At 37.7% G+C, this 15,780-nt stretch overlaps 2 protein-coding genes and 1 non-coding gene across 4 annotated transcripts in view; 2 read left to right on the top strand and 1 right to left on the bottom strand.

Moving 5' to 3' along the window:
- Positions 1–608: 608 nt before the first annotated feature.
- Positions 609–9,385, bottom strand: LOC107750570 (histidine N-acetyltransferase-like). The gene is made up of 4 exons (XM_016566028.1): positions 9,077–9,385; positions 3,647–3,870; positions 2,364–2,588; positions 609–2,260 (listed from the first exon to the last, which is right to left on the bottom strand). Exons 2-4 carry the CDS (start codon positions 3,860–3,862, stop codon positions 1,694–1,696), a joined length of 1,008 nt encoding a protein of 335 aa, XP_016421514.1. The 5' UTR covers positions 3,863–3,870; positions 9,077–9,385; the 3' UTR covers positions 609–1,693.
- A 4,001-nt stretch (positions 9,386–13,386) lies between these two features.
- On the top strand, positions 13,387–13,468 carry trnal-aag (transfer RNA leucine (anticodon AAG)). Its single transcript has one exon. It is a non-coding gene; the product is annotated as a tRNA-Leu (tRNA).
- Positions 13,469–14,048: 580 nt separating this feature from the next.
- The window catches only part of LOC107750571 (snRNA-activating protein complex subunit 2-like), a 3,952-nt gene continuing 2,220 nt past the window's right edge, over positions 14,049–15,780 (top strand). Inside the window, exons 1-3 of one of the 2 annotated variants that reach the window (XM_016566029.1) lie at positions 14,049–14,221; positions 14,661–14,922; positions 15,001–15,174. In XM_016566029.1, coding sequence (XP_016421515.1) covers positions 14,707–14,922; positions 15,001–15,174 — 390 coding nt within the window. In that variant the 5' untranslated portion in view covers positions 14,049–14,221; positions 14,661–14,706. The remainder of the gene's footprint in view (positions 14,222–14,660; positions 14,923–15,000; positions 15,175–15,780) is intronic. The other variant, XM_016566030.1, reaches the window with a different exon arrangement.

The following is a 15,780-nucleotide window of genomic DNA, read 5'->3' on the forward strand; positions in this document are numbered from 1 at the left end:
TATATATTTGCATATGTATATATTAAGCCATAAATTAACCGAATTGGAATCTCATTCTGCCACAGTGCTTCAGGGAAAAGCACGCTGCAATCTGGGTTTGGGGCAAAGGAACTAAATATGGTTCTGAGGATGTCTAAAGGCTTTTTCTGTTCTTCTTTTTCCATGTTGGTAATACTTCACTTTACTTTCTTCACTTCAGGCCAATAGAAGGAGATGACGTGTCCTATATGATTTTATCCATTCTTCTCCTCTGATAAATTGTGTCTGTCTTTCAACTTCAAAAAATCAATTAAAAAACTTCAAAAACTCTTCATAGAGATGAGCAGTTGTAACTTGTTTTGCTCAGGTTTTCAATTGTCCTCATTTGTTTTCCCGATTCCGTGGGTGAATCACAAGAGCCAGCGTAAGATTTTCAGAGATGATCATTATTTACATTTTTTTATTATTATTTTTTTTAATTATTGGAGCACCTAATTTGGACGAATTTCCTTAAGATCACGATTCTTCTGAATCACAAGTATACGATGTAACAAAATCACTACATAGTGATGTATCAATTAAATTAAAACAAAATGATTTTTAATGAACTACAAGAACATTTATTTAAATTTATTTTTATATATGTACATACACTTATATTTCCTGTCTTTTGTATTTAGATGTGATCCTGCCGAATAGTCCATTTATAATTATTTTAGAACTAAAATATAAATCAAATGATAAATCCAAAACAATTGTACATGTCTGTTTCATTATTGGTTATTAATCATATCTAACTCAATGTACTTCTAGCAATATTCCAGTGTATTATTGAAATTGCACTTCTACAGTTAGGTACAAATACTGATAGAACGTCATTTTAGCAAACAGGTTCAAGTACTTAAAGCAAAAACTTGAGACTGTAATCTAAATGTATAAGCAAGTTCTTAGCCAGACATTTATAATTTGATCCCGAGTTTAAAGCACTGCAAAGTACCTTTAGAGGAAGAGTTACTCATTTTTCGAGGAGCGTATTAGAAAGGTGTTCAGTCTGAAATTACATTTACCCCATGTGGAAATTTTTAGTATTTTCAAGTTAATTAAAATTCCCTTTGAAGACCATTTCGATCTCCATATGGGCAGCCTGTCATAAAGTCCCAGAAATGTTGTTTATTTTTCCTCTAAACACTCTAGCAGCTACAGTGCAACAGACACTAAAGTGAGATCCCTTTTTTTTTTTTTTTATCATAAAGTGCCCTAAAGATTGTGCAGTTTTCTTTTCAACTCAGCATGAGTAAATATGCTTTCACTGTCAGCGATGCCAACAAATGAAAGGGCCTGGAACAATTTGGGTCCCTATTTTATATAATCTAAAACTGCTCCCCTCTTTTCCAGTCCCTGTCCTGTCAGCGCCACTGTTTACAGCACTGCATATGGAAATAAATTAAATAACCTAAACAAGCGACTACTACATTTATTCTAGTTTGTTCACTTACATGCATTTTATTTGAATTAGTTGTTGTTAAAATAAATTCAATCCTATGAGAGCGTTTTCATTAAGCGGAATAGAGATGAAGTTTTTTCGTCCCTTTAGAGTAGATATATAAGGTGTTTTTTCTTTTAGGTGCCATATTTGAGGGAGATGTTAAATTTCCTCTCTTTAATGTAGGTTTGGTGTCTAATTTTAAGGGAAGGTGCTTCTGAGGCTCCTCGACTAAACGACATCAGACTCCACGACGCACTGCTCTGTGTACTCCTTCACCAGCTCCACTTTAAGGGCCTCCCTAAAGAAATCAGCCATGGGCTTCCACAGCGCAGGCTCCAGGAACACCTGACACATGACGTAACCCTTCAGAGTGCCAGTGTGGCACCTCAGGTGGCACAGCAGCTGTTGTATGGCCAGCGTCAGGTCTTTACCAAACATGTCGATGTTGAGGTAGTACCAGTCATCACCGATTGGCACACGGAACGGGAAGGTGCACAAGCTGGCCATGGTTGGGTGCCTGGCATCGTCAACCATCCAATCAATGTCCTTCTTCAGCAAGATGGCCATGTTGCTAGGCAGAGGCTTGAAGGGCTGCCAATCTTGAACGATGGTGGCATTGGGAAGGACACCCTGCATTAGAACATCGCTTAGGAAGAGCTGATGCACCTCTGCTGGCTCCAAACGTACCAGGATGTTTGTGGTGGACAGACCCTCCCCAGCTACAGTGATATTAGGCCCAAGATCAGCAAGGCGTAATTTAAGGTCTTCGGCACGGAAGCGCACCAGAAGGATTCCCTTCACATTTGAATTAGGTGACAGAATGAAGACAATGTGGCTTTAGCTGTTTTTATTTCAGTTCTGAACCAAATGTGAATATTTTATTGTAAATGGTTCTTACCTGTTTGGTGATGAGCCGGTACTTCTGGAAGTCTTTTGGCCCCAGTTGGTCATCTCTTGTCAGTCTGCTGACTTTAACGTCGGGGTACTTGGACTTAACCAATTGAGAGCAAAAGCGAAGAAGTACCCCTGCCACACCTTTCCCCCTCTCCTGTGGGGCAACACGAAGCCCTTCCACCAGCATGGTCTCGCCATCATCGATAACACACACCGACTCCAGTGCAATCTGGAAAATGTAGTTGCATAAAAAGCAAGCTATATCTACGATAGAGGAAAGAGAGAGTTTTATGGTGCTCTTTTGTCATTTCTGTCAGTTTCATTTTGGGATGCACAATTAATCAAAATGAAACTGAAATCGTGATATGGCTTAGTGCATTTATCACATCACACAAAGCTGTGATGTAATTAAAATAAACATAGTCTGATGCTCTGCATGTTTCCCAGTGAACTGTAGAATTGTGTTCATTCGTGATCTGATATTTTCAATGTCTCAGAGCCACAATAAATGCTGCTTCACGTGAACTCCATCTCTGCACACGCTGTGAGTTTGTCACGTATTATGTGCATCTGAGAACATAATGTGCACCAGGTTCACTTCATTTTCGCATTCGCAAAATTTCCAAAATGCTTGTGCGTTCAGCATTTCGATCAGTTTGTAATGATCAACCTGCTTTCAACTAAATACAGAAACTTAAAAGTCTCTCAGCAGTTCTCTGCCAAAATAAAGGCTTGATGGTTTACCCTTGAAAGTAAAGAAATTAAGACATAAATATTAGCTGTGAATATAAATTAATAAATAACCCTAAATATTACTTTTTATTTTGCTGTACAAATGTATTAGTACAAAAGCAATATATTTATCTTTATTTTTATACAAATATAGAAATTATTATAAATATACAAATATTTGATCTATTTATGACATTTATTATCAATTAAAAATGTAAGTTCTAATAAATCATTATTAGAATTATTATTATAATTAGGTGCGATTTGGTTTATGTAAAGAGTGTTCCTAAGCCAGTGTGGTGTCTTTGCTCTTTTGCATGACGTTTTAGCAGCAAGTGTAATGAGATATTTTCAGTTTTGGTGAAAGAAATGTTTATCATCTTAGAATTCCTGTATGTACCTGTATGTTCTTTACATGTTTTGCCCAAAATAAAGTCACATGGACTTGAATGACATTAGAATGAGTAAATAATTTTCATTTTTGGTGAACTATTCCTTTAAACCTCTGAGGATGGAACATGCACTGCAATAAGCTCCTCATATCCGCTTTCTTACCACTTTGCCTTGCTTGCGAGCCAAAATGACAGTGCGGTTGCTCTCTTGCAGCCAAGCTTGATAGCGGGAGGGCAGATAGTCCAGGCCGCCATAGATATCCTTGCTCATGGCCATGATGTCATCAAAGTCCTCCTCCGTCGCCACTGTAAAATGCAGCCCGGTCTGAGGAGGGGCCTCAGGTAGTTGAGAGCAGGGCAGGCTGTTTTCAATCTTCATCCTTAGAGCTGCGGATGGACACGGTCAACCATGGAAAGAGATTTACAATGAGATTTCAACTTCTATGATCTGTGACCCAAAAAGAGCTTGCATGCGACATTTTACCTTCTCGCTTTGTAAATTTTGTTTCCTGCTTTTTACATTTCTAGGATGTCAAGATAACACCTTACAAAACGAACCGTGTGAGGGCCGTTATCAGCTCACTACAGTGCAAGGTTTGTGCCTATGTCGCAGTGTTTATCTTCCCGTGCCAACATGCCAGCAGGTTGGCATCAATAGCGGCAACTTGTAACCGTGCCCAAATGCGAGACAGCCAACGCACATACACAGACATGTCCACCTCCTATTGCCAGAACCCTTAATCCTTTTTTTAATTCTCACTGAGCAGCACTGCCCTGGTTCCCAGTGGAAAATAAAAACATTTTTTGAAAGGACTTTGGAAATAATGGTGCGAGACGTCCAGGGGAAGGTGAAGCGGATGGGTAGGCAGATGTGTGCAGGCACGCATACATGGCTAGTGAGTGTCGGGGATTGAAAGGCTGAAAATCCATGCAATGGGAGCAACACCGCGAACAAGTCACAGAGCAAACATTGTTTGCACCCCCTTGGGCCCGTACCGGTTGAGAAAGCCCTGGTACTTTTCCATTGATGCACTTCTGTAATGGGAAAACCCTCAGTGTCTGAAAGCTTATTTGGGTTTGGCAAACATGCATTGGGCAGGACTTTGTGAGGCTGTCACAAAATCTATTCATTCATGGTTCATTTGCCAATTGCTATGCGATATTCGATTTCCAAATTTCCATGTGACTGTCTCTCGTAGTCTTTCATTTGTCCTTCAATTTATAATGGGATAGTTAGCTTAAACTGATATTTCCATTGGGCTGAATCGATGTCTTCCCCTAGTTTCCCTAACCTAAGTCATGCCCTGTCTATGTCTGGGTAACCCTTATTAACCTCAAATTAATTTAGCTCTCAAAATAAGAGAACAAAATATCGAAGCACCAATTAGCAAATTCCATCAGGTTAGTGCAATCTGTGAGGCTATAACAGTCCCTTAATGAGGTCCAAACAATCCTTTTTAAAATGTATTTATTTTTTTGGTTTCTTTAAAGATGCATGAAAATATACTCAAACCTTATATAACTATAACTCTTTGGGCGTTAGCACCAATGTGTTAATTAGTGTTTGTGAACATGCAGATATTGTGCATGACATCTTCAAACGAGATGTGTTACATAAATGCAAAAAAAAAAAAAAATCCTTCTCTGCTGTTATATCACAGGACTTGTCATTTCTCCATGGGATAGACTTTAAAGTTGCCTCAGGCAGAGTTATTACAATTACGTCACATTGAAGGAGAGAATGAATGTGAAAATGTATAACATCAGAAGGCAAAAAGGTACTTTAAACATGCTTGGGGTAAAACAAAATATGAAGTCAAGAAAATAACCACATTGTTGAGTCGATCATGACAACCCAGGTGATGAAGACTATGTAGTCAACTAATAAAGTTCTCTGTACTGTATGATTTACAGCGAACTGCTCACTAGAGATAACAACACTTCTTCAGAGAACCTGACCACAATATTTGTGGAATCTTCCCTTTGTATTAATCTTTTTGAATTTAGCGGACACTTTTATCCAAAGCCACTTATAGAATGTATTTAGAGTATACATTATATCAATTCATGCATTCCCTGGAACCCACGACATTGGTGTTGCTACCACTGCTCTATACTGTACGAGACACTTCCCATGCCCCGGTTCTGTGGTTATAGATCTGGGCTGGTAATGTCAAAAGGTTTTAAGTTCAGTCATTGCAAAGAGTGATATATGGACTGTATGGAAGCACTTAACCCTGATTACTCCAGGGGGGATTATCTTTTTAATAAATGTATACTGAGCATTGCTTTGAGTGTCTGTTAAATGACTGCTTACTTAAATTAGCACAACCAAGAAGTGATTATTACCCAGTTAACACCTGCTCTCACTTTCTGTTCAAACTGTGATACTGCTATGGTCAAGGTGGCTCTCATGAGATTATTGCACACTGCACAGCTGTAAGTATAGACAACTTTGGACAACCCCTACAATCTTTAACAATGATTTGATGGTGTAGTGTCTGACTTGACCAGAAATTTGGTACTTCTAAATACTGGGCTTCTATGGAAAGAACAGGTTCAGTCTGATTGAGCTTGCACTCATTGTAGACCTGAGTTTATTTTTCACTGCACACTGTGTTTTACTGTATGCCCAATGCCTTTGTCAGTTTTAACAAGTCAGGCAAAATGTTATAGCTGTTTTGCATCTTAACAGCATATTATGAAAAAATATGTCAGTCACTGTATAAAAATAACCATATGTAATATGGATATGGGTGTGAAAATGAATTGGGGGAGAATAAGGAACTTCACATAAATTTCACAAAGAATATGACCATCAAAAGGAGGCTGGCGTACTAACAAAGTCAAAAGGACGTAAATGAATATATCTTTAAGGAAGGTTACAGAATGTCTCTGTTCTCTCTACAAACTTATTGTGGAACATTTACATAATCTGAACAGATCAAATCCTATTCAAAGAAAACATTTATCCTTTTTACCAGCACTTTGCTTTGAATAAGAACATCATGCATTCACCTGAGCATCAAACATAATATGAATAAAAAAATATGATAATAGAAAATAATACTGGATTTGATCAAATATACTGGGCCATCCATTTTCTTGCATCATATAATTAATTAATTCTTGTCTCATTTTATGTTCCCTTCTGTCTCAATCTATCTTTATCTAGAGGACAATACATTGCAATGCATTAGGTTCCCCTCCCATCGATTTGTTTATATAAGTTCATTAGACCAGATTATGGGAGCTCAGAGGATAACCTTGAAAAATAATGTCGCTTGCTTTCATAATATTAAGATTTTAAATGCCTTCAATGCAATTCAGCAAGAAAGATGTTTAACATATAGATTTAGAAAGCAACCAATACATAAGTGTCAAATGCAAATCAACCTATGCACGATGTACTAGAGACTCAATCCTATTAAATAAATTCATTCTCAATGCTTTTTTCATGCAGTCTCAATCTGGTGTATAAACTGTCTTAATATGGAGCACACATTTAGGTCAATGGCTAGTTCTGTCCTGTCACATGTGCATAATAACATAAGTGGAGTCGACACATACAGCAAGCTCTGTGTGAATATGTGAAGAGAAAGGTGCATAACAGCATTCTAAAAATACAGAACAGAATAGTTCACCCAAAAAGAAAACTTCTGTCATTATTTATTCTCTCTCATGTCGTTCCAAGCCTGTATGTGTTATTTTGTTTTGCGGAACACAAAAGGAGTAATTCTGAAGAATTTTCACACAGCTCTTTTTGATACAATGCCAGTTCATAGTTCATTTAGTTCATAGAACCAAAAACAACAGCCCATACGACTCATAAGCTATATTCAGAGCCATTTGACTGCTTTTATTTGATTTCCATCCTGCATATTTGAACTGGCGCATTACATGCACTTTACAAGACATATTAGAACCAACTGCATTTCGGCATCAGTGACTTCCAACCTGGCGCAAGGTTAGCATTAGGGGTAACCTCACACAAAGCTATCACATGACACAAGGCATACAAACTATTTTTATGGTAGGGTTTTGTCCTTTTTTGGAGCATGACACCCACGGTTACTATGAATGGATGGAAAACAGCTGTGTAAAGATTCTTTAAAAATCCACGGAAAAAACAACAACATTACAACATGACAGGTTTGGAACAACATGAGGCAGAGTAGATTATGACCGAATTTTCATTTGTGGGTAAATGATCCCTGCATTCATCAATCATTCTTGACAACATCATAATGAACAAAAACAATTTGCATGCTTAAAACATTATTCTTGACAGATAAAAATGGGTTCCGTCAAATTCAGACCATCAGGACTACATACCTCTCTTCTAGACATACTAGAAAAGCACAGAAGTGTGTGTATGCAATGAACTTAAATTGTGCTCATTAAATGCAGGACTGCAGTATGTGGAGCCACATTAAAACCAAAAGTAGCACCACTAAATGGGCCAAGCATGACACTGGCACATGCCTCGCACCACTGCAGCAGTTTGCCTGCACACCATGTCCATTAATAATAGGCCATGCCATACGTCTCTCCTACTTCTCGTGGTTATGTCATGTACACTGAGGTATGGTGCGTCAGCATAGGCATTCACGTGCCAGTGGAAAATAACTATGATGGGCCTAGCGAGTGGCGACTTCACACTGGCACAAACGTACAAAACTGGCACAGAAGGACATAAGCACATTGCATCAGTTAATCAAAAATCACGCATTGGCCTACATTCGACTGCAACATGTACGTCACGTATTCTACAAAGTCAGCCATTAACATTTCTATAAATATGACATAAATACAACAGATATACAATGATGTCTTTAACGAAGGGTGCATTTAGCATCTTTAAAGTCAAAGCTGTAACTTGTTCTCAGCATCACTGCAATACGACCCCTATTGATTCGCCCCGCCCCCACTCACTCCAAATACAAAATTAAGGCAAAAATCTAACACAAAGCCTTGCTAAGAAATTTTACTCTTATAAGCGTGCAATACGTATTGTATATACATCCATATAATGTTTCGTTTGAGTTTAAAATAAATCACCAGTAAATTCTAATATTAATTAATTAATTTGTTTTATGCATTGTGCATAACGTTTTGACACGTCAAGCAGGGAGGCAATAGACAGGACTTCTTATCCTCTAACTTATTTACAAAACAGTTCCATTGTTATTATTGGATTACGCGCTAAATTTGTCATCGTTCCACAAATGTTGCACTACCGGCATCCGGCATAAATTGAAAAACGTCGCACGCACAGAGAAGAACAAACGCAAATAACTCGACATGAATGCCAACATATAACAAAACCTATAATGGGGGTCTCCGGCAAATTCTTTGCATTTCATTCATTTCAATTTCGTCTCTGAGGGGTATTAATTTGGGCCGTGGAAAATGGCCGTGAGACGCGAAAAAGGGTGAGAAAGACGATACACAGCAAATGCGTGATGTTCATGACAATTTGAAGACGCGAAAATCCAAGTACAATGGTTGTTTGAAGGCGTCGAGCCCTTGCCATACATAGACTGCACAAGCAGAATCCTTTCTAGCGGACACGGTAGATGATTTCACTTACCTCTGCGTCGTGCGTTGGATTTGTGAAGGATACAGAGGTCAGATTGACAGATGCTGAATAGATGTAAGCTTTCGTTGCACTGCGGTTAGATTAAAGGCAGAATATTTAGTAAATGCCGGTTCAGATTTACAATATATGAAGTATGAGGTCACTGTGAAGCCCCTCCTAGAATCCCCATCCCCATCCCCATCCCCCAGTAGGGAGCAGAGAGGTATGCCAACCCCTTAAACATCACCCAATCATGATCGATCTCTCTCTCCTCTCTCTTTGCCTGCCTCTCTCTCCATTTCTCTCTCTCACTCCCTGTGTGTCCGAACTCTACTAGGGCTGCTCTGTTGACTCAGTGCATGCTTTGCTTCCCTTGGTTTTTGCAAATGGATACTGTACATACACAGCTGAATTTGAGTAAATGTGCTTTGCATAAACAAAAGAGATGGTACACAGGTGCTCACACAAGTATCGAAATTGGTGACCTTTTCCAGGTCAAGGACCCTGTGGTGAATGGAAAGACGGAGCATGTTAAACATTGTATAAAAATTGATGTCGCATTTTAAGCCTGGCATATATAGTAGCTTGCATATAGGAAAGTATACAAATATTTATTATATGTAGTTGCAATGTATATTAAAGTACATTAAGGACACTAAAATAGTCAATATTGATGTGTTTATTTAAAGTCTTATACTTGTCAATTAAATAATATATTTTGATTAAATGAGTTTAAAGTAGGAGGAACAATATGACATTTAGCTGAACTTTTGCTGGAATAGTTGAAATTGTTGAAAGTTGAAATTGCTGAAAATGTTCTCACCCTCAGGCCATCCAAGAGGTAGATGAGTTTTTCTTCATCAGCGCAGATTTAGAGAAATGTAGCATTACATCGCTTGCTCACCAATGGATCCACTGCAGTTTATGGGTGCCGTCAGAATGATAGTTCAAACAGCTGATAAAAACGTCACAAGTAATACACCTGACTTCAGTCTATCAATTAATGTCTTGTGAAGTGAAAAGCTGTGTGTTTTTAATAAACAAATCTATTATTAAGGAGTTTTAACTTTAAACCAGGAGTGTCAAACTCAGTTCCTGGAAGGCCACAGCCCTGCTACAACACACATACCATGTCGTTTTCAAATAAGCCTAAAGGACTTGATTAGCTGGATCAGGTGTGTTTCATTTGGGTTGAAGCTAAACTCTGCAGGGCCCTGGCCCTCAAGTACCTGAGTTTGACTCCCCTGCTTTAAACCTTGGTTGCTGGCCAAAATACCAGTCCATAATCCATAATTCAACAATTCCTCCAGTGAAAAAAAACATCTCTCACAATTGTCCTCTCACATCAAAACGCACCAACACATTTACTTAGAATTGTTTTGGACTTTTCGATTGTAGGCTAAATGGTCCTCCATCTGTGCGTATTTCTCTCTTGATTTAGAAGAGACAAATTCTACTGGAGAAAGCAATATCATGGAAAAAGGACCCATATTTTAGCTGGAAGCAATAGTTTCAAGTTAATAACATCTTAATGATAGATTTGTATTACAAACCTTAAGCTTATTGTGATGTTTTTATCAGCTGTTTAAACTCTCATTCTGATGGCACCCATTCACTGCAAAGGATACATTATGTAACATATAGTCCGCTGAAGGTGAGCAGAGTTCAGCCCACGTGCAGTTCATTGAAATAAAGAAATAAATACAAAGCTAACACAACGATGATTTGACTAGAACATGAACTTGACCTTGACAAAGACTCACCATCAGCGGGTTACATAAAGCTAGTCAAGGCACAATAGAAACAATAGGGTTATATATACACAAGGACTAATGACTAAACAAGACAAACCTAAATGTAGTCAAGACAAAGAAACAATGACAAGACTGATAAAATAAACCAATGAAAACCAATGAATCGCTCTTGCGGTACATTGATGTCATACACAGATCGGTTTGCGCAGTGCCGTTTCAAGTTGAACACACCTATGAACAGTGGAAGGGCATGACCAGATCACATGAGGGGCATAGGAATCATATGACATGACAGGAACCATGATTATAACAATACAGTACATCAAAATAAAAGACAAGAAAACATGAACAAAACTGAAAACAGACATGGTAGCTCCTGACGACGAGCAAACAACACACCAGCTTAAAACCAACAAAAATTCCAGGAAGGTGGTGGAGCGGAGATGGACAAGGGGGATGGATAGGGGGCCAGGTTCATGAAGAAAAAGTGGGCCTGGATCAGTAGTGGTGGGCCTGGGTTATTGAGCATTGGCAGAGACTATGGAGGATCAGGTAGAATTGGTGGAGCCAGTAGAGATAGAAAACATCAAGGTGGAGCAGGTGGAGGAGATGACCACCATAATGGAGCAGAAAACCACTGGAGATCAGGAGGCCATGGCAGAGCTGAAACAAGGAAGGCCTTTTTTCACATACAATAATTGGTGGATCCCATGCAGTACTACCAAGAACCCCCTGACACACTGTTTTAAGATCCACTGATGTAGTGCTGTGTTTTATGAAGGCACATATGGGCTTATTATTTTTCCATTTGGCTAACTACTTTGTTTATAAATTAAACATGAATTAAATATATGACTTATGTCATGTAACTCAGAAGACAAGAACTGTCATTGACACCAGTGAAACAAAATATGCAATGCATAATGTATTTCAGATTAGACATACACAGACTGGAAAAGCGGACAGATAAGAAATTTCTGTAACATCTAAAACCACACAACCAATACTCTGACCATGCTGACAATAATGCAAAATCCTTTCATCGCCATTAGGGCAATTTTAACTATTAATAAGAAGTGCAATAGATTTCTTTAATATTTAGAAATATATATCAAAGGTTTAGTTGAGACTAATTAAATTAGTTAAATGTGGGATTCTAAAAACAGATTTCAATGATTTAACGCAATTTTGTCAAAAGTGGGGGACAGTTTCTCTCAATTTCTCATTTCTCACAGCAATAAAATAAAAATATATAAATAAATAAACTGTCGGTTTAACAGAGAGTGGATGCAATGAAAGTGAATGGTAACTAAGGCTATCAAATACAATCTTCTTTATCATTATTTGTATGTTCTTCCATTACGAAAATCCTAAACTACACAAATTATACAAAAGGACTTCTGATTCCAGGGGTTGAGTCATACCACATTTGGACAGCAGTGGTAAGTAAAATGAAAAGTCATCTATCCTCTTAAGGTTATAAAATATGCTTTACTTCAAAATATGATGTGATATATTTATATGTGCAATATTGAATCAGATTTTCTTAAAATCACTTTATAAATCTTTAAACTTTATTACTTCCTTTTTATGCAAGAATGACTGTGTTCCAGTTCATCATAAAAAATACAGTTCCTAAACTGACATGCAATGTGAAAATCGACTTTGTTTCTTTGTTTTTGTCTTGTAGTTATAAGGCATGTGGGGACAGGTTCCACGAAACCAGAGGAGAATGGCTTAATTGAAGATGAAGTAAAGCATTTCGATGAAAGAACTGCATTCAGATAATAGTTTTTTCTCTCTCTCTCTAAAATATTCTAACAATTTATCTGAAAGTATATGTAAGAAAATTTTCATATATGCTCCTTTTAAAAGTTTTTATATATTTTATGAAATAATAAAATATGTCAAGGTACACATCTTTCCGTTTTGGCATAAACAACCCCAGTTGAACATCAACCCTAGTTCTAAGTGCTGTGGGAAGACATGCGGTAATAATACGCACAACCACTAAAATCATGTCACTCAATCACCAGCAGAGGTCATAATCATCACGGAATTGACCCCATTTCCACTACAACATATCTGTACCGCATCTTTAATTTTCATGCTTTCTTTTGTATTCCATTTATCTTCCTTATAGTCGTCTGTTTATATTAAATCTGTCTACTCTTTATTTTTGATTATGATGCTGGAGTTGGATTAAAGATACTGCAGACCGTATCAAGAATAGTGTATTCATGCTGAATGTGTAGCGTATAGCATATAGAAATACAAATTCAGCATGAATGCTGCATTCTTGATATGGTCTTAGAGTCATGTTGAACTAACGTTAATTCAAATAAATAGATGTTCTCAAAATGTTCACAAAACTAGGTGTAAAAATGGCCTATGATTAAACTCCTTCTAAATAACGTTAGCTACAATTGGGGTAATAGGTTCTTCCTTACTTGTAAAAAAAAATAAACCTCTACACTGGATAAAACCTGATATGCAGTGAGAAAAGCCCGAGACGTTTAGAGAACGTTGAACGTTTTTTAAATATTGGCTATACAATAGTGTTTAATGGGTAGCGTGGCCGAGCGGTCTAAGGCGCTGGATTAAGGCTCCAGTCTCTTCGGGGGCGTGGGTTCGAATCCCACCGCTGCCAATGCTTTTTAATGTGTGACGATGACTAGGTCAAAGTAGTTCGCAGCACTTGTGTACGTTTTCATAAACTATTTACAGTTCTCATGAAAAATACAGATGTCGAAATGTCTACATGTGGATGTTCCAACACAGGCGGAAGTGCTTTACCGTACTGATGAAATGTCGGATCAGAGTTGACAGATCTCGATAGAAATGTCTCATTATAATAACTTACATACGAAAAAAAGAAATAAAATAAAACAGACTGAATTTAGGTTCCAAATATTTTTGCAGTTCATTGCCCCTTTAAAAAAATGCAACCGACAAATATACAGCGTGTGATAGTAAAATTAACTTTTGCGTGAGGTTTGAGCGGTCTCTAGTGGCGTGTTTTACAAACGACAATAGTAAATATAAACTTACCCTTGTACCACTGACTGTATACTATATGAACGAAAGTGAGTGCTATTAACGAACGATTAGTCTTTTCTAACATATTTTCATACATTATATTTTGAATATATATGTTGAATAAAACAAATGAGAACGGATCTTTGCATTGTGCAAACGCATTTTAGTCTCGTGTTTTTGAACCTTCCGGTGACTCGTAGCGAGATACGGGTATTATCGGCGTGTTGTGGTTGTGACCAGTTACGGAAGTTTAAAGGTGAATTCTCATCTACTTTATTATAAATAATTCTATTTGATGGCTGCCGTGCAATCCTGCCTTAACGAAGCTGTGTGAATAAATCGGCGCTGTCCTACAGTTTATTTTGTAAGTATCTGTCATACGGTGTGGAAGCTATCGGTGCTTTTTTTTGAGATAATAAGCAGTGGCTTTAAGCAAGCTCTAAGAGGCAACATCTTTTTTCGCATTCTTGCTCACCGTTCAGTGAGTTAAAATATTCAGTGTTTGTGTTAAGACGGCAGGCATTTGTAACCTGTTTCGATGTTCATACACATTTCTGCAACACTTCTAAAACAACTGTTTTGTAGTAGTTGCTCAGATACATCCTGCATACCAAATTAGACTTTCATGACATCCCTATAATTCACCTGATCAAAGCATGTATAAACCTTGATTCTACAGAACTTAAGGTGAATTTCCTCCACTTAGATCTCAAAAACACTAAACGTTTCTTTAAAGTTGAACATTTCTCCTCCCAAGTTTTTCCTCAAAGGTAAATGTGGCCATTTTCTTTTTCATACAACAGGCAATTTCCAAGTACATGGGATATTACTTTTATGTAATCTGCAACTATGAAACCTCCATTTCGTCGGCGAACTGAACCAAAACGCTTTCTGCTTAAGAGCACTGAGGAAGAGCCGACAGTGAATGCCAGATCACTCTGCAAAGGATGGAATCGCAAAGATTTTAAGAGCTTTTTGCAAGCTTTGAAACGGCAGCAGAATTTTGAGTCGGAATTAGATCTGACTGAGATTCAAAAGAAAGTTCCCCACCGTTCTCTCAAAGAGGTATGATAAAAGACACCAACATATCTCTAATGTGGATGTGCCCATTGTAATGCAATTGTTATTACTGTTTGGTTTCAGATCGAAGACCTGATAATGACCCTGAAGTCACAAGTGCTACAGAAGGTGTATCTACAGGTCCAGAGTCAGAGGAGAGAGGAGCGCAAAGCTAAAGTTCCCATTGAATTGTGGGCAGAGCTGGTACAGAAAATCTCTAGACCCCATGAGAAGACTATTTCTTCTGCCTTTTCCCAGGTCTGTATGGGACATTTGAGAAATTACACCAGACACCACACCAAGAACTGTACAGGTTCACCTCAATAACTTCTCAGCCTTAGTCTGACTCAGTGTTGGGTGTAATTAGTTACGAAGTAATTAGTTACTGTAATTTAATTACTTTTTTCCCGTGAAAAAGTAAAGTAAGGGATTACTCTTATTTTTTCTGTAATTTAATTACAGTTAATTCTTATGTAATTGAACTTAATACTGTGTATCGACTGTAGACCATTTATATACAATACAATACAATACAATAGTGGATTTAACATCAAAATTTAAAGTCTAACCTTAAATAGATTAAAATTGGAAAATGGCATCTCAGGAACCGCACTCCAGTGGTTTGAGTCTTACCTCTCAGATAGGTCCTTCAAGGTATCTTGGAGAGGTGAGGTGTCCAAGTCGCAACATCTAGCTACTGGGGTGCCTCTTTTTTATGTACCCTTCTCACTTTAAATTCTTTGGTAAGTTAATAAGAATATTGGTAACACTTTAGTGTCCAATTCTCATTATTAACTAGTTGGTTATTAGCATGAATACTACTGGGATATTGGCTGTTTATTATTACTTAAAAAACACATATTA

This window comes from Sinocyclocheilus rhinocerous, unplaced genomic scaffold (assembly GCF_001515625.1).
Source record: "Sinocyclocheilus rhinocerous isolate Xijiao unplaced genomic scaffold, SAMN03320098_v1.1 scaffold19, whole genome shotgun sequence".
In the NCBI taxonomy this organism is placed as follows: domain Eukaryota; kingdom Metazoa; phylum Chordata; class Actinopteri; order Cypriniformes; family Cyprinidae; genus Sinocyclocheilus; species Sinocyclocheilus rhinocerous.